Source organism: Oncorhynchus kisutch, unplaced genomic scaffold, assembly GCF_002021735.2.
Source record: "Oncorhynchus kisutch isolate 150728-3 unplaced genomic scaffold, Okis_V2 Okis01b-Okis20b_hom, whole genome shotgun sequence".
In the NCBI taxonomy this organism is placed as follows: Eukaryota; Metazoa; Chordata; class Actinopteri; order Salmoniformes; family Salmonidae; genus Oncorhynchus; species Oncorhynchus kisutch.
Genome location: NW_022261978.1, coordinates 2,997,267 through 3,014,500, shown reverse-complemented (window position 1 = coordinate 3,014,500; position 17,234 = coordinate 2,997,267). Strand labels below are relative to the sequence as shown.

At 51.1% G+C, this 17,234-nt stretch overlaps 2 protein-coding genes across 2 annotated transcripts in view; one reads left to right on the top strand and one right to left on the bottom strand.

The window, feature by feature from the left end:
• Positions 1 to 27: 27 nt before the first annotated feature.
• syngr2b (synaptogyrin 2b) lies at positions 28 to 15,155 on the top strand. The gene is made up of 5 exons (XM_031811505.1): positions 28 to 353; positions 8,792 to 8,924; positions 9,858 to 9,962; positions 10,317 to 10,453; positions 10,652 to 15,155. Exons 1-5 carry the CDS (start codon positions 234 to 236, stop codon positions 10,901 to 10,903), a joined length of 747 nt encoding a protein of 248 aa, XP_031667365.1. The 5' UTR covers positions 28 to 233; the 3' UTR covers positions 10,904 to 15,155.
• Positions 15,156 to 15,183: 28 nt separating this feature from the next.
• The window catches only part of LOC116358972 (thymidine kinase, cytosolic-like), a 7,083-nt gene continuing 5,032 nt past the window's right edge, over positions 15,184 to 17,234 (bottom strand). Inside the window, exons 6-7 of the mRNA XM_031811506.1 lie at positions 17,220 to 17,234; positions 15,184 to 16,465 (exon numbers count right to left, since the gene is read on the bottom strand). The exon at positions 17,220 to 17,234 is cut by the window's right edge and continues 105 nt beyond it. Of these exons, the coding sequence (XP_031667366.1) occupies positions 16,280 to 16,465; positions 17,220 to 17,234 (201 nt within the window). The 3' untranslated portion in view covers positions 15,184 to 16,279. The remainder of the gene's footprint in view (positions 16,466 to 17,219) is intronic.

Below are 17,234 nucleotides of genomic sequence, written 5' to 3'. Positions count from 1 at the left end.
TCGCATCGTATCAATATTGTTCACTTTTGTGGGAAATGACATTTTCACGACGGTCCCTTGGGAGATAGCACGCCACGTACGTCGTTGTAGGCGTCCTTTTACTTTCAGGAAAGTCGTTGGCGAGAAAACAAGAAGGCGGTTGGTAGTCTAGCTATCTGTGTGTTACAAGGAAGATCCGTGGCTAAATCAACGGCTGCTTGTCTTGTGACCTGTGCTGAAGTTGAGCGACAGAGATGGAGGAGACCGGGGGAGTTGGTGGCGCTAGTGCGTACGGAGCTTCGCTCGCAGGCGGTGGCTTCGACTTTCACAAGTTTGCTAAACAACCGCACACTATCGTGCGCTTCTTGAGTTGGGTGAGTTTGACAAGACAAGGAACACAGAGAGTAATAACGGGAGTTACTTATTGACTAAAATGTTCCAAGGAAGTTGAGCACAGAGGCTTAACGTTAATACATTGTCTAACGTCACCTGTCACTTTGTCTTTGGATAATATCTAACGCAACTGAGCGAACTATGCCGTTTGTGTTAAATGTTGATCTGATCATCCCGAATATATATTTTTACCACAGATGGCCCTCTAATTGCATATTAGCCAATGTGTTATTGTCGACTCGTATTCCTCTTGATAGATGTATAATGTTACAGTTGATGTCACGACACTGCAAAGTACAGCTGCTCACGCGGACGTGCGACTGTTGACAACAACAATCAGGATACTATTGAAGCGATGATGGGCGGGGGGTTGGTTATTTGATTAATCGATTAGGCCTAGCTATGTGCCCAGGCTACACTTCCAACCAGGCTTACATGGAGCTTCATGGTCAGTCCATATGCATGACATGACACAATGTGTTGAAGATGTTACCCCCCCACACACACACTGAGGGGAACTAGCCCCCATGTGATGCCTGCTGCTGTTATTGTTTAGAAACACAACGCAGAAGTATATATCAGACTTAAATGATTCACACAGCTTGAACTAGGCTGAAGTGAAACTTCGTGAACACGGTGTGTTTCCATTGTCTGATACAGGTGAGGTTATAGAACAATGGACTTTCTATGGAGTTTTTCCTAGCCACCGTGCTTCTACACCTGCATTGCTTGCTGTTTGGGGTTTTAGGCTGGGTTTCTGTACAGCACTTTGAGATATCAGCTGATGTACGAAGGGCTATATAAATACATTTGATTTGATTTGATGGGACAACAGTCTAAAATAGCCTAAACACATGGACACTTCTGCCTTCTGAGATACCAGGGCCTTTTTGTCCAATAATGACAATCACACACAAATTCAACTCTGAGAAAAATCGTTTTCCCCTCAACATTAGGCCTATTCTTTGACATAGGAAAAGACGTGTCATATAGAAGTGAGTGGTAGCAGCACACACTGCCTGACCATTTTAGTTGGTCATCAACAGCCATGTTGTAATGTCATGTTGATCCACCAGAAGGCAGTGAGAGGGACTTTCCAAAGAGGAAGAGAGAAAGGCCCAGTTAGTCAGTTTGTGGTCTGATATGTCTAATGGTAGAGATTGTAATTTTAGGGATCTTCCTGGTTTGATTGGTCCATTAGGTTTGAGGAAGTCCAAAAGATGTCGCACCCACACAACATTTATCTACTTTTCAGATGCCCCTAGGCCCTGTTCAATAATATCTAACAAGGACCAGATGCCCCTAGGCCCTGTTCAATAATATCTAACAAGGACCAGATGCCCCTAGGCCCTGTTCAATAATATCTAACCAAGACCAGATGCCCCTAGGCCCTGTTCAATAATATCTAACCAGGACCAGATGCCCCTAGGCCCTGTTCAATAATATCTAACCAGGACCAGATGCCCCTAGGCCCTGTTCAATAATATCTAACCAGGACCAGATGCCCCTAGGCCCTGTTCAATAATATCTAACCAGGACCAGATGCCCCTAGGCCCTGTTCAATAATATCTAACCAGGACCAGATGCCCCTAGGCCCTGTTCAATAATATCTAACCAGGACCAGATGCCCCTAGGCCCTGTTCAATAATATCTAACCAGGACCAGATGCCCCTAGGCCCTGTTCAATAATATCTAACCAGGACCAGATGCCCCTAGACCCTGTTCAATAATATCTAACCAGGACCAGATGCCCCTAGGCCCTGTTCAATAATATCTAACCTCAGGTCTTGTAGCTACATACCACCAAGATGTCTGTTGCTCAAACAGTCTCCTCCATACAGAGACATACACTTAACACTAGAGCCACACGGTGTAAATTGTCAGTGTAGTTGGCCTATAAGCCTGTAAGCCTGAGCAGTGTAGCGTACCAACATGTAAACAGTGTAACACAGTAGGGTCTGTGACTCATGGCATCCTATTGCCTATATAGTGCACTACTTTTGATCAGGGCCCATGGAGCTCTGGTCAAAATAAGTGCCCTATGTAGTGAATAGGTAGCCATTTGGGACACTACCTAGGTCTGGACAGAATGTGCTGTCTGTCGACACAACCACTTCTGCTCCCTGCTCCCTAGTGGTGGGGGCAGATGGGAGGTAAGGTGATACCCCTAGCCCCCCTCCCTCCAGTGCTCTCTCTGGCAGTGTCTTCCAATGACCCTCTCATATCCAGTGGAACACACACTCGTCATCGCATACACACTTGCTCGCACGCGCGCTCACTCACACACACACACCATTGTTGTATGACATGGCGTGAGGAAATAACATGGGTTATCATCTGTTGGTGCTCTCACACTGTTTCCTTTGTTTCTGTCTCTTCCATCACTCTTCCTTTCCTCAGTCAGCATTCTCTCTCTCTCTCTCTCTCTCTCTCTCTCTTCCCCAGTCATCTCTCTCTCTCTCTCGTTGTTGAATTCTCTCTCTTCCTCAGTCAGCATTCTCTCTCTCTGTTGTTGAATTCTCTCTCTTCCCCAGTCAGCATTCTCTCTCTCTCTCTCTCTCTCTCTCTTCCCCAGTCATCTCTCTCTCTCTCTCTGTTGTTGAATTCTCTCTCTTCCCCAGTCAGCATTCTCTCTCTCTCTCTCTCTTCCCCAGTCATCTCTCTCTCTCTCTCGTTGTTGAATTCTCTCTCTTCCTCAGTCAGCATTCTCTCTCTCTCTCTCTCTCTCTCTCTCTCTCTCTCGTTGTTGAATTCTCTCTCTCTCTCTCTCTTGTTGTTGAATTCTCTCTCTTCCCCAGTCAGCATTCTCTCTCTCTCTGCTGTTGATGAATTCAATTTGAATCCAAAGGGGTTTTATTGGCATGGGAAACTTATATTTACATGGCCAAAGCAAGTGAAATAAACCTCTCTCCATCACTTCCCCAGTCAGCAGACTCTCTCTCTCTCTCTGTTGTTGAATTATCTCTGTCTCTCTGGCTTTGATCTCTGTTACTCTCACTTTTCAGTTCTCTCTTTTTGGAACTCCCCAGTAACGATCTGTACCATTCTCTCCTGTTGTCTTTCTTTCACTGGACAGAGACACTATTTTCTCCTTTCTCTCTCGCTCTCTTTTCCATCCCATTCTCAAAGGAAACACACATTTCTCTCTCTCTCTCTCTCTGTCTGTCTGTCTGTCTGTCTGTCTGTCTGTCTGTCTGTCTGTCTGTCTGTCTGTCTGTCTGTCTCTGTCTCTGTCTCTGTCTCTGTCTCTGTCTCTGTCTCTGTCTCTCACTAATATTTGAAGAGGAAATTGGTGGCATCTCTGGTCACAAGTATGTCAGTGCTGCTGGGTCACATGACGGTGGTGGACCAGTAACGAGACAGACAGGAACTGAACTGACAACAGAGGCCTGGGTCCGGTTCATTAGGCACCAAATGGAGAGAGAAAAAACTAGACTAAAACAGGGAGGGACTTCCTGGACTCGTCCAATAAGAAGTGTTAATTTTTGTTTTCAGTTGTAAAAGGTTTTCTGTTGTCCTAACAAACACGACCCTGGTGTTGGCATCAGGCCCTAGTTTTTCTGTTGTCCTAACGAACACGACCCTGGTGTTGGCATCAGGCCCTAGTTTTTCTGTTGTCCTAACGAACACGACCCTGGTGTTGGCATCAGGCCCTAGGTTTTCTGTTCTCACAGTCATTGGAATGGAAAAAGAGAGAGCCCAAGTGGATGATGTCGCCTGTTAGAATATCTTTCAGAAGACCTCTCATCTCCTCTCATTGTATGTTTCTACTGGCCCCATCGGTGATAGATGACTGGAGGGAGAAACGAGGCCCCGTCGTTGAGGGAGGGAGAAACGAGGCCCCGTCGTTGAGGGAGGGAGAAACGAGGCCCCGTCGTTGAGGGAGGGAGAAACGAGGCCCCGTCGTTGAGGGAGGGAGAAACGAGGCCCCGTCGTTGAGGGAGGGAGAAACGAGGCCCCGTCGTTGAGGGAGGGGGAAACGAGGCCCCGTCGCTGAGGGAGGGGGAAACGAGGCCCCGTCGCTGAGGGAGGGGGAAACGAGGCCCCGTCGCTGAGGGAGGGGGAAACGAGGCCCCGTCGCTGAGGGAGGGGGAAACGAGGCCCCGTCGCTGAGGGAGGGGGAAACGAGGCCCCGTCGCTGAGGGAGGGGGAAACGAGGCCCCGTCGCTGAGGGAGGGAGAAACGAGGCCCCGTCGCTGAGGGAGGGAGAAACGAGGCCCCGACGTTGAGGGAGGGGGAGGGAAACGAGGCCCCGACGTTGAGGGAGGGAGGGGAAACGAGGCCCCGTCGGCGAGGGGAAACGAGGCCCCGTCGGCGAGGGGAGGGAGGGGGAAACGAGGCCCCGTCGGCGAGGGAGGGAGGGAGGGGGAAACGAGGCCCCGTCGGCGAGGGAGGGAGGGAGGGGGAAACGAGGCCCCGTCGGCGAGGGAGGGAGGGGGGGGAAACGAGGCCCCGTCGGCGAGGGAGGGAGGGAGGGAGGGGGGAAACGAGGCGAGGGAGGGAGGGGGAAACGAGGCCCCGTCGGTGATAGATGACGGGAGGGAGAAACGAGGCCCTGTCGTTGATAGATGACTGGAGGGAGAAACGAGGCCCCGTCGTTGAGGGAGGGAGTAACGAGGCCCCGTCGCTGAAGGAGGGAGAAACGAGGCCCCGTCGCTGAGGGAGGGAGAAACGAGGCCCCGTCGTTGAGGGAGGGGGAGGGAAACGAGGCCCCGTCGTTGAGGGAGGGGGAGGGAAACGAGGCCCCGTCGTTGAGCGAGGGGGAGGGAAACGAGGCCCCGTCGTTGAGGGAGGGGGAGGGAAACGAGGCCCCGTCGTTGAGGGAGGGAAACGAGGCCCCGTCGTTGAGGGAGGGAGAAACGAGGCCCCGTCGTTGAGGGAGGGAGAAACGAGGCCCCGTCGTTGAGGGAGGGAGAAACGAGGCCCCGACGTTGAGGGAGGGGGAGGGAGAAACGAGGCCCCGACGTTGAGGGAGGGGGAAACGAGGCCCCGTCGCTGAGGGAGGGGGAAACGAGGCCCCGTCGCTGAGGGAGGGAGAAACGAGGCCCCGTCGCTGAGGGAGGGAGAAACGAGGCCCCGTCGCTGAGGGAGGGAGAAACGAGGCCCCGTCGCTGAGGGAGGGAGAAACGAGGCCCCGTCGCTGAGGGAGGGAGAAACGAGGCCCCGACATTGAGGGAGGGGGAGGGAAACGAGGCCCCGACGTTGAGGGAGGGAGGGGGTACGAGGCTCCGTCGGCGAGGGAGGGAGGGGGAAACGAGGCCCCGTCGGTGATAGATGACGGGAGGGAGAAACGAGGCCCCGTCGCTGAGGGAGGGAAAAACGAGGCCCCGTCGTTGAGGGAGGGGGAGGGAAACGAGGCCCCGACGTTGAGGGAGGGAGGGGGAAACGAGGCCCCGTCGGCGAGGGAGGGAGGGGGAAACGAGGCCCCGTCGGCGAGGGAGGGAGGGGGAAACGAGGCCCCGTTGGCGAGGGAGGGAGGGGGAAACGAGGCCCCGTCGGCGAGGGAGGGAGGGGGAAACGAGGCCCCGTCGCTGAGGGAGGGAGAAACGAGGCCCCGTCGTTGAGGGAGGGGGAGGGAAACGAGGACCCCGTCGTTGAGGGAGGGGGAGGGAAACGAGATCCCGTCGTTGAGGGAGGGGGAGGGAAACGAGGCCCCGTCGTTGAGGGAGGGAGAAACGAGGCCCCGTCGTTGGGGGAGGGAAACGAGGCCCCGTCGTTGAGGGAGGGGGAGGGAAACGAGGCCCCGTCGTTGAGGGATGGAGAGGGAAACGAGGCCCCGTCGTTGAGGGAGGGAGAAACGAGGCCCCGTCGTTGATAGATGACTGGAGGGAGAAACGAGGCCCCGTTGCTGAAGGAGGGAGAAACGAGGCCCCGTCGCTGAGGGAGGGGGAAACGAGGCCCCGTCGCTGAGGGAGGGGGAAACGAGGCCCCGTCGCTGAGGGAGGGGGAGGGAAACGAGGCCCCGTCGCTGAGGGAGGGGGAGGGAAACGAGGCCCCGTCGTTGAGGGAGGGGGAGGGAAACGAGGCCCCGTCGTTGAGGGAGGGGGAGGGAAACGAGGCCCCGTCGTTGAGGGAGGGAAACGAGGCCCCGTCGTTGAGGGAGGGAGAAACGAGGCCCCGTCGTTGAGGGAGGGAGAAACGAGGCCCCGTCGTTGAGGGAGGGAGAAACGAGGCCCCGACGTTGAGGGAGGGGGAGGGAAATGAGGCCCCGACGTTGAGGGAGGGGGAAACGAGGCCCCGTCGCTGAGGGAGGGGGAAACGAGGCCCCGTCGCTGAGGGAGGGGGAAACGAGGCCCCGTCGCTGAGGGAGGGAGAAACGAGGCCCCGTCGCTGAGGGAGGGAGAAACGAGGCCCCGTCGCTGAGGGAGGGAGAAACGAGGCCCCGACATTGAGGGAGGGGGAGGGAAACGAGGCCCCGACGTTGAGGGAGGGAGGGGGTACGAGGCTCCGTCGGCGAGGGAGGGAGGGGGAAACGAGGCCCCGTCGGTGATAGATGACGGGAGGGAGAAACGAGGCCCCGTCGCTGAGGGAGGGAAAAACGAGGCCCCGTCGTTGAGGGAGGGGGAGGGAAACGAGGCCCCGACGTTGAGGGAGGGAGGGGGAAACGAGGCCCCGTCGGCGAGGGAGGGAGGGGGAAACGAGGCCCCGTCGGCGAGGGAGGGAGGGGGAAACGAGGCCCCGTTGGCGAGGGAGGGAGGGGGAAACGAGGCCCCGTCGGCGAGGGAGGGAGGGGGAAACGAGGCCCCGTCGCTGAAGGAGGGAGAAACGAGGCCCCGTCGCTGAGGGAGGGAGAAACGAGGCCCCGTCGTTGAGGGAGGGGGAGGGAAACGAGGACCCCGTCGTTGAGGGAGGGGGAGGGAAACGAGGCCCCGTCGTTGAGGGAGGGGGAGGGAAACGAGGCCCCGTCGTTGAGGGAGGGAGAAACGAGGCCCCGTCGTTGGGGGAGGGAAACGAGGCCCCGTCGTTGAGGGAGGGGGAGGGAAACGAGGCCCGTCGTTGAGGGATGGAGAGGGAAACGAGGCCCCGTCGTTGAGGGAGGGAGAAACGAGGCCCCGTCGTTGATAGATGACTGGAGGGAGAAACGAGGCCCCGTTGCTGAAGGAGGGAGAAACGAGGCCCCGTCGCTGAGGGAGGGGGAAACGAGGCCCCGTCGCTGAGGGAGGGGGAAACGAGGCCCCGTCGCTGAGGGAGGGGAAAACGAGGCCCCGTCGCTGAGGGAGGGAGAAACGAGGCCCCGTCGCTGAGGGAGGGAGAAACGAGGCCCCGTCGTTGGGGGAGGGAAACGAGGCCCCGTCGTTGAGGGAGGGGGAGGGAGGGAAACGAGGCCCCGTCGTTGAGGGAGGGGGAGGGAGGGAAACGAGGCCCCGTCGTTGAGGGAGGGAGAGGGAAACGAGGCCCCGTCGTTGAGGGAGGGAGAGGGAAACGAGGCCCCGTCGTTGAGGGAGGGAGAGGGAAACGAGGCCCCGTCGTTGAGGGAGGGAGAGGGAAACGAGGCCCCGTCGTTGAGGGAGGGAGAGGGAAACGAGGCCCCGTCGTTGAGGGAGGGAGAGGGAAACGAGGCCCCGTCGGCGAGGGAGGGAGGGGGAAACGAGGCCCCGTCGGCGAGGGAGGGAGGGAGGGGGAAACGAGGCCCCGTCGGCGAGGGAGGGAGGGGGAAACGAGGCCCCGTCGGTGATAGATGACGGGAGGGAGAAACGAGGCCCTGTCGCTGAGGGAGGGAGAAACGAGGCCCCGTCGTTGAGGGAGGGGGAGGGAAACGAGGCCCCGTCGTTGAGGGAGGGGGAGGGAAACGAGGCCCCGTCGTTGAGGGAGGGGGAGGGAAACGAGGCCCCGTCGTTGAGGGAGGGGGAGGGAAACGAGGCCCCGTCGTTGGGGGAGGGAAACGAGGCCCCGTCGTTGGGGAGGGAACGAGGCCCCGTCGTTGAGGGAGGGGGAGGGAAACGAGGCCCCGTCGTTGAGGGAGGGAGAAACGAGGCCCCGTCGTTGATAGATGACTGGAGGGAGAAACGAGGCCCCGTCGCTGAAGGAGGGAGAAACGAGGCCCCGTCGCTGAGGGAGGGGGAAACGAGGCCCCGTCGCTGAGGGAGGGGGAAACGAGGCCCCGTCGCTGAGGGAGGGGGAAACGAGGCCCCGTCGCTGATGGAGGGAGAAACGAGGCCCCGTCGTTGAGGGAGGGAGGGGGAAACGAGGCCCCGTCGGCGAGGGAGAGAGAGGGAAACGAGGCCCCGTCGGCGAGGGAGAGAGAGGGAAACGAGGCCCCGTCGTTGAGGGAGGGAGAGGGAAACGAGGCCCCGTCGGCGAGGGAGGGAGGGAAGGAGAAACGAGGCCCCGTCGGTGAGGGACGACTAGATGGATAAATAAACATGCAGGTCGCAGTGAAAACAGTCAAATTGAAACTCTCCTCTCTTCCCCTTCTTAGATTTTTTCCATCGTGGTCTTCTCCTGCATCACGGCGGAGGGATTTGTCAACAAATCGCACAGCCCCGACGCGCATTGCGTCTTCAACCAGAATGACTCGGCGTGTCACTACGCTGTGGGCATCGGTGTCATAGGTAAGTAGTCTAGTGGTTCTGGGTTACAGGTTCTAATCCCAGGGCTGACTGAGAAAATGCTGTTGGGTGAAGTCGCCTCAAGATGCTGATCTTGGGACAGTTAAGCATTTCCCCCACTAATAGTTACGATTGGGGAGGGGAAGCTGATCCTAGATCTGTGCCCAGGGGGAAACCACCCTTGAGTGGAAGAATCTGGTCGGGGCCAGGCAGCAAACCGGATCAGAGATGGCATCTCCTGCCGTTGTGCCCTGGGTTCAGATAACAGAAAAATAATTGTTTGTGTCTCTGTGACAATCGACAATAGAAAGTATCTCTTTATGCAGAGCTATGGTGTAGTGGTAACACTCCTGGCACATCTCATAATACGACTCCCCTCAGGAGACGGGTTGATTCCTTGTCTCATACGACTCCCCTCAGGAGACTGGGGTTGATTCCTTGTCTCATAATACGACTCCCATCAGGAGACTGGGGTTGATTCCTTGTCTCATAATACGACTCCCATCAGGAGACTGGGGTTGATTCCTTGTCTCATACGACTCCCCTCAGGAGACTGGGGTTGATTCCTTGTCTCATACGACTCCCCTCAGGAGACTGGGGTTGATTCCTTGTCTCATAATACGACTCCCCGCAGGAGACTGGGGTTGATTCCTTGTCTCATAATAAGACTCCCCTCAGGAGACTGGGGTTGATTCCTTGTCTCATAATACGACTCCCCTCAGGAGACTGGGGTTGATTCCTTGTCTCATAATACGACTCCCCGCAGGAGACTGGGGTTGATTCCTTGTCTCATCATACGACTCCCCTCAGGAGACTGGGGTTCAAACCCTGCATCCTTACCGTTTCTCCCACTTGCATGACTCCCCACCTCATTTCCTTACGGTCTCAATAAATTGTTACTTTATAAATCTATATTTGATGTCTTTATTTCTCCAGCCTTCCTGGCCTGTTTTTTCTTCCTCTTATTGGACGCCTACATGCCGCTGATGAGCAACGCAAAGGAGAGGAAGTACGCTGTCATGGCCGACCTGGGATTCTCAGGTGAGGAGGTGTGTGTGTGTGTGTGTGTGGACCTAGGGTTGTGGTGTGAGGAAAGAGCTTCCAGGCACCTGGGTCTTGTTCATCATAGCACCACATGGAAGAAAACAGACTGAAACGGGGCGGGACTGCCTGGAACGTACAATAAGAAATGCTTATATACTTTTCCCCCATTGATAAAAGGTTTCATAACGTTTTCAGTCGTGTTCCCTAATGAACGTGACCCTGTAGGTAGTTGTAGTGTAAATGTGTATAGTTTCCTGTCTGTTTGTATCAGTTGTTCCCTAATGAACGTGACCCTGTAGGTAGTTGTAGTGTAAATATGTATATTCCATGTTTCCTGTCTGTTTGTATCAGTCGTGTGGACGTTCCTGTGGTTCGTGTGTTTCTGCCTCCTGACTAGCCAATGGAGTCGTACGATTGATGTCAGAGGAATCCCCAAGGACGCCGCCCGCTCCGCCATTGCCTTCTCTTTCTTCTCTATCGCCACCTGGGTGAGGAGGACTGTCACTACAGCTGCCTCTCCTTTACTACAGCTACACTATGGCCTGGTCATAACTTCACCACACTGACTGACCTCTTCAGTAACTGACTGACTCCATTCATTAACTGACTGAAATATTCATTCACTAATTGATTCATTGACTGACTGATTGAATTCATTAATTGACTCCTCTTTGTGTCTACAACAGGGAATCCTAACCTACTTCGCTTTGGGGAGATATCGCCGTGGTGTTGCCGATGTCACCCAGAGCATCTATGCCGAGTCTCCGCCGGAGCAGCACACCCCTTACCCTCCGACCTACGCCCCCTCGGCCTACACCCCCACCACATACTCCCCGTACCCTTCCAGTGCGCCAGACGACTTCCAACAACCCCCCTTCACCCCCAGCACCATCACCACCACCCAACCCCAGGGGGAATACCAACCCCCCAACTACTGAGGGGCTCCGCGGTGAAGTTTCCCCTAGGTACAGGTCTAGGTCAGCTTCACTTTCCCCATTCCTAACCTTAACCATTAGTGGGGGAAATGCAAACCTGACCCAAGATCAGCATCTATGCCAAGGGGCAATTTCACCACCTATTACTGGGATAGAATTATGGAGAAAGGAAGTGGAAGCTCCTTATCACCAGACCTGGGTTCAAAAAAAAAATGAAATATTTGTTTAGCTTTTGTCTGTCTGGAGTGCAAGGTGGGTGGGGTTTTCACTCTGTCAACGTTAATATTGGTTTAATTTGCAACAGGGAAACTGGATGAAAGCACAGACCGATAAAAGTTTTTGAAATGGTTTTAAATAGTGTTTGAACACAGGTCTGCTTACTACTAATTCAGTGGATGATGTGGTTAAAAGGAGACTTCTACCCTGAGACGGGGGCGCAGCTGAGGGGGAGGGGCAAATGTCAAATCCTGGTCACGTGACACTGGAGCTCACATGATTTGGGATATGTGAAAAACAGCCAATGAGAGCTCTCGTGGGAGGGGCAAGTGCTTGCTTCAGCTAATTAGTGTGCTTGTCTCCCCCCTCTCTGTTCAGAACTCTAGTCCCCTGCTTCTGTGCTCCAGAAGGAAGGAGAATGTGTGTCTGTCAGAGGAGGCTGGTGGGAGGAAGATATAGGAGGACCTGCTCATTGTAATGGCTGGGATGGAATAAATGGAAAGGTATCAAATATGGAAACCACACATTTGCCTCGGTTCCATTTATTTCATTCCAGCCATTAGTGAGCCGATCCTCCTATATCTTCCTCCCACCAGCCTCCTCTGGTGTCTGTACATACTAGATATTCATAGTTGAAACGCCAATTCTTTGAATGGCTGTAGTGTCTTTTTTTAAACATTTTATCTTTTTGTTTTCAATTTAGCACAATTATCTTGATGACATGCAAGCACAATGTTTTATTCAATGTCAAAGAAGTCTGCTTATTTAATTGACCAGTGTATCATGAGACTACTGAGTTCTACAGGATAAAAGCCAAATGCCCAAGAAAGCCTTACTATTAATGTCCTATGTAAACTGCAGGGTTTTTGTCCCACTTCAGGAGCCGTAAGCAGACTTTGACTGTGTCCCAAATGGCACCCAATTCCCTTTATAGTGCACTACTTTTGACCAGGACCCATAAGGCTCTGGTTAAAAGTAGTGCACTATATATATGGGATAGGGTGTCATTTAAGATTCAGTCAAAGTCTGCCTACGGCTCCTGAAGTGGGACAAAAACCCAGCAGTTATGAGTCCTTTCTCATAACTCTTAGACAGGGTTTATCTGATAACAGTCAAGGTAAAGCCATAAAAAGCCCAAGGGGGAAAAAAACACATTAAACCGCTCATTAAACTACACGTTAAATTAAACGTTAAATTAAACAGCCCGTTGAAAACACAAGGCTTGTTTGCTCAACTGATCTGTGTAATATGCATGTTCCTATCTAGTCATTTATGTACTGATTGAGTTTTCAGTCATATTTTTATGTCTACTGTCCACAAAAACTATAGCAACTGGATAGGTTGAAACTGGGCTTGTAACCAGGAGATAAATTAGAGTCCCAATTGTCCACCCTTCTCCCAAAGCGTGCACTGCACTGGCCTACTTTCCCCCCCTATGGCTTTGACAATGGAATCTCCCTCCAGCCTCACAGCCAATCCTGACACCAGTGCTATGCTTTTAGAACCATGTGCACTGGAAAAGGGGGGAGAATCAGAACAGAAGTCTTCCACTGTCGCTAGATAAAGCCATCTATGGTTTGTATTACTTAGTGGGTTTCCTATCAGTCGTTCTGAGTCTCAGACCACTACCTGCTTTGTACTACTAAAGGGACAAGTCATTCATGAATAAATCCTCTTACTGCCACAACTGACTTCAGGAACCTCAGTGTAGCAGCTGGGTCATGTTCATTAGGCACCAAATGGAAGAAAAAACGGCTACATATGAACAAACACACAATTACCCAACTTCAGAAGCTATTTTGAATACATTTTCTTGGTCCTAGAGTCATTAAATGTTCAGAGTACATTGAGGGGAGTTACTGCTTTCAAAACAAGTGAAAACCTTCCAACTGTTTCATCAGGCAAATGCTTCGTTTTTTAAAATCATTGCAAGAAGTTTTTGCTGTGGTGTGCACTCCGGTCCACCAAGGTCCAAGTGTGCTTTGGCACTTCATAGATTACTACTTCAAATCATCTGACTGACTTTAAATGTAAGTCATACAGGACTAACTGAAGCACTTGATAACAATACAATACTTGGGATTTCATCAATTGCTTCTTTAAAGTGGCAACCTGCAGATACATTTTTGGACGTATTAATGATATGTACCAATTGATTCTTGAAGAATAGAACTTATAAATGCCTCATGAGGTTAGTTCAATTGTTGTACCCCATCAGAACCCAAAATAAGCATTTTTTAAACTCCAATGTTTGTAAACAAAGTAAATGTAAACAAACACTATTTAGCCTCAACATGGTTAACTATAATTTTGATATCATGGATGGTCAGTCCTCGTATCCATAACTCTGAGTTTGAGCCCCGTCCCTCAGCTTTTTACCGAAACGGGTGGGGAGACGGTTTGTTATGGTTTCAACGGCTGATTGCCGCTTTTAAAGGATAAGACTGAAAACAGCTGACGTAGAATCCATTAAAGGATAAGACTGAAAACAGCAGACGTAGAATCCATTAAAGGATAAGACTGAAAACAGCAGACATAGAATCCATTGAGGACTGGCTTCTATGGAAATGTTATGCACTTCTCCTTAACAAGAACCCTGGTATACTTTGTTGACGGTGCCTTAGACTTACTGTATGTAATGTTGACACCATGGTGACCTTGAGTCCACCATAGACAAGCATAGATGTACATATTCGCATATAGATGTGTGTAGGTAAATATAGACACACAAAGATAAGTTGTATATAAACACATCATTGGAGTCCACTTGGCCAAAGGGAAGACCTCACTGTGTGTGTGTCAAATGGCACCCTATTCCCTATATAGTGCACTACACTATATGGGCCCTAGTCTAAAGATGTGCACTACATAGGGATTAGGGTGCCATTTGGGACAGAATTGCATTTATTAAATATGAGTGATGCTAGTAGTGGAAACATTTAGGGAGGGTGGAAACGCTCCCTCTGTATACAGGACAGGGGAGGCTGCTGAGGGGAGGACGGCTCAGAATAATGGCTGGAATGGTACCAGACACGTGGTTGTCTTATGTTTGATTCCTTTCCAGACATTAATATGAGCCGTCCTCCCCTCAACAGCCTCCACTGATCGTGTCACCAACCATTTGAACTTCTCCGCTAGTGCCTGTGTGAAGTGTCCTTCCTACAGAAGGCTCAAACGCCATGGTGTATACACTCTATTTGCCCAATCGACCTCCTCAAACTGTCCATATATTTACATTATAAAACCGTGGACAAAGTCATCTAAAGCTCAAGGCACTTGAGCAAAAACTGAAGGGCATATTCAGGATTATCAAACTGATGCCTTGTGTTCATAACTGTCGGGTTTGTGTATGGGAGATGAGTGATGTTGCAATTTGTTGTTTGCAATTCTGAACATACCCCCTAATGTCCAGTGTGGCCTAGTAAGGCGGCATCTGCACAGGCAGCCCAATTCTGATCTTTTGACCAGTGAGATCAGATCTTTTGCCAATAATTGGGGGAAAAATCAGAATTGGGCTGCCTGTGTAAATGCAGCCTTACTGTTCAAATGTAACCTCCCCAGTGAGCAACCTTTGTATCTGTGATTGATCGATAGCCAAGACTTCTGTAAGTATGTGATTTGTAGTTTAGTTATGGGTTGTTAATTGATTGCGTTTTGTTTTCTGTGGTTGTAGGGGCGATGTGTATATTACACTTCTTGTCCATTGTTTTATCGTGTTACATCATTGGTTATCTATGTGGTTTTGATTTGCCATTTGATCACCACCACCACCACTGATCTAAATGAAATAGTGTAGATTTGAGTTATTTACTTATTTTACATTTATGAAGTTTATTTGCAAATTCTGTGTCTCACTTATAACTTTAATACACCCCCCAAAAAATGATAGCACCAGAAACCTGTTAGTTCAGTTGTGTTCTATTGAATCCATTGTTGTATAAGGAAGTGTCTTTCAACAGTGATGTCACAAGGTTCTAATTCTGTTGTCTAAATGACGTGTGTGTCAGCGTGGGCAGAATAAAATCTGCCTTAAATCCAATATTGGCTCATAATTTGACTGGTAAAAAAAAAAAAGACATGTTTACAAGTCCAGATTGAAGTGACTGTCTATTGTAACCATGCTACAGTACTGGTAACATGTGCTTTGGAGATTTGCGTTACCATAAAAATAATCTTAATTGGCAGCTAGTTGTACTGTACAACAACGTGCCAACTGCCAAGAACTAAACAGGTTATTTCAGTCAGGCTAGTACATTGGATTGCAATCCAATGCCATTTCTTTCACTCAGTTCACTAGGGTGATTGGCAACTATAATGTTAAGTGTTGGGTGCATGTTTCATGAGCTGAAGAAACACAGAATGTTCCCTATACGCACAAAAAGCTTCTCAAATGTGTCAACATCCCTGTTAGTGAGCATTTCTCCATTGCCAAGATAATCCATCCACCTGACAGATGTGGCATATCAAGAAGCTGATTAAACAGCATTATTACACAGGTGCACCTTGTGCTGGGGACAATAAAAGGCACAATTGTCACAACACAATGCCAGATGTCTCATGTTGAGGGAGCGTGCAATTGGCATGATGTAGTGGCACAACCGAGCCCCTCCACCTTATGTTTTTTTGGGGTGATTGGCACAAAAAAAAGGCCTTGCACACCGAGTTATGGGTTCGACTTAACATTTTGTAAAATCCGGAAAATGACTGAACACAAACCATAAATGAACATAAAAAAAATAGGAGGCAAATCAGACCAGAACTACAAAAAGTAACAGTTGAATACTAAGTTGTGTACACTAGACTCATTGCATGGCAGTATGTATGTTTTAGCAGGTATATCCAAGTCTAACAAAATATGATATGTACTAAGTATATGAAGCCCTATAAAATGACAGTTACTACACAGATACCACACAGATCAGTGGGTTGACGGAGCTTCATTTATTGTCCAAGCTCATTCAAAGTGCAAAACTTAAAAGGGATAGTTCATTACTCCAATTAGAAAATGAAGTCAACTATCCTTTTAACTCATCCCCAGTCCAATTACCAAACCTAAAATTAAAAGGGATTGTTCACCATCTCATTCAGTTCCAATCCAAGTCAACTTCCCCTTTAAAGTCATGTGAGTGAACTATCCCTTTAAGAATAGTCTAATGGTAATGATCAGAGTTGCAGGGTGGCGAAGAGTTTCCGTGGCGATGTAGTGTTGTCAAGCAGTTTCCCTGTCATCACATGCGGTGGCGTCTCGTCCCTGTGGGGGGCGCTATTCTCCTTCAACACATCCATCAGGCCACCGTAACACTTCCTGCACCGCGCATGGTACATATCGGCTCCACCAATCACCTCCAACTGGGGGCGGGGCACAGACAAGAAACAGGAAGTGAGATCATGTCCAAATATAGGCACAGACCTAAAATCAACCTCCTAACCCTTACTCCTTTGGGCAGATGTGAAAGGATCGGATGGGTTATAAACGGTGAAATGGGACACAGTGATAACTGTGATTCCTGCAGGGACTTTTCATTCCTAACTGGTTGACTAATAAAACAGGGACGATAGAGATCAAGAGGGGATTTCAGAAAGGGAGAGAAGCAGGTAGACCAGGACACTGAATGTCAATAGAGATCGGTTGTGACGACAAAGAGGATATGAAAAACCACCAGTCTCATTTCACTCCCAGAAGTTCAAGGGAATACAACCTTTGAGTCTGAAAGGCATGTGATGTTTCTACTGTATGATCCCTCCTCAGTTCTACTATAAATCATATCCCCCCTCACCTCTTTCTCTGCCCCCAGTCTCTTGGTGTATGCTGCCTCCTCTCCCCCCTCCCCCTCACCTCTTTCTCTGCCCCCAGTCTCTTGGTGTATGCTGCCTCCTCTCCCCCCTCCCCCTCACCTCTTTCTCTGCCCCCAGTCTCTTGGTGTATGCTGCCTCCTCTCCCCCTCACCTCTTTCTCTGCCCCCAGTCTCTTGGTGTATGCTGCCTCCTCTCCCCCTCACCTCTTTCTCTGCCCCCAGTCTCTTGGTGTATGCTGCCTCCTCTCCCCCTCACCTCTTTCTCTGCCCCCAGTCTCTTGGTGTATGCTGCCTCCTCTCCCCCTCACCTCTTTCTCTGCCCC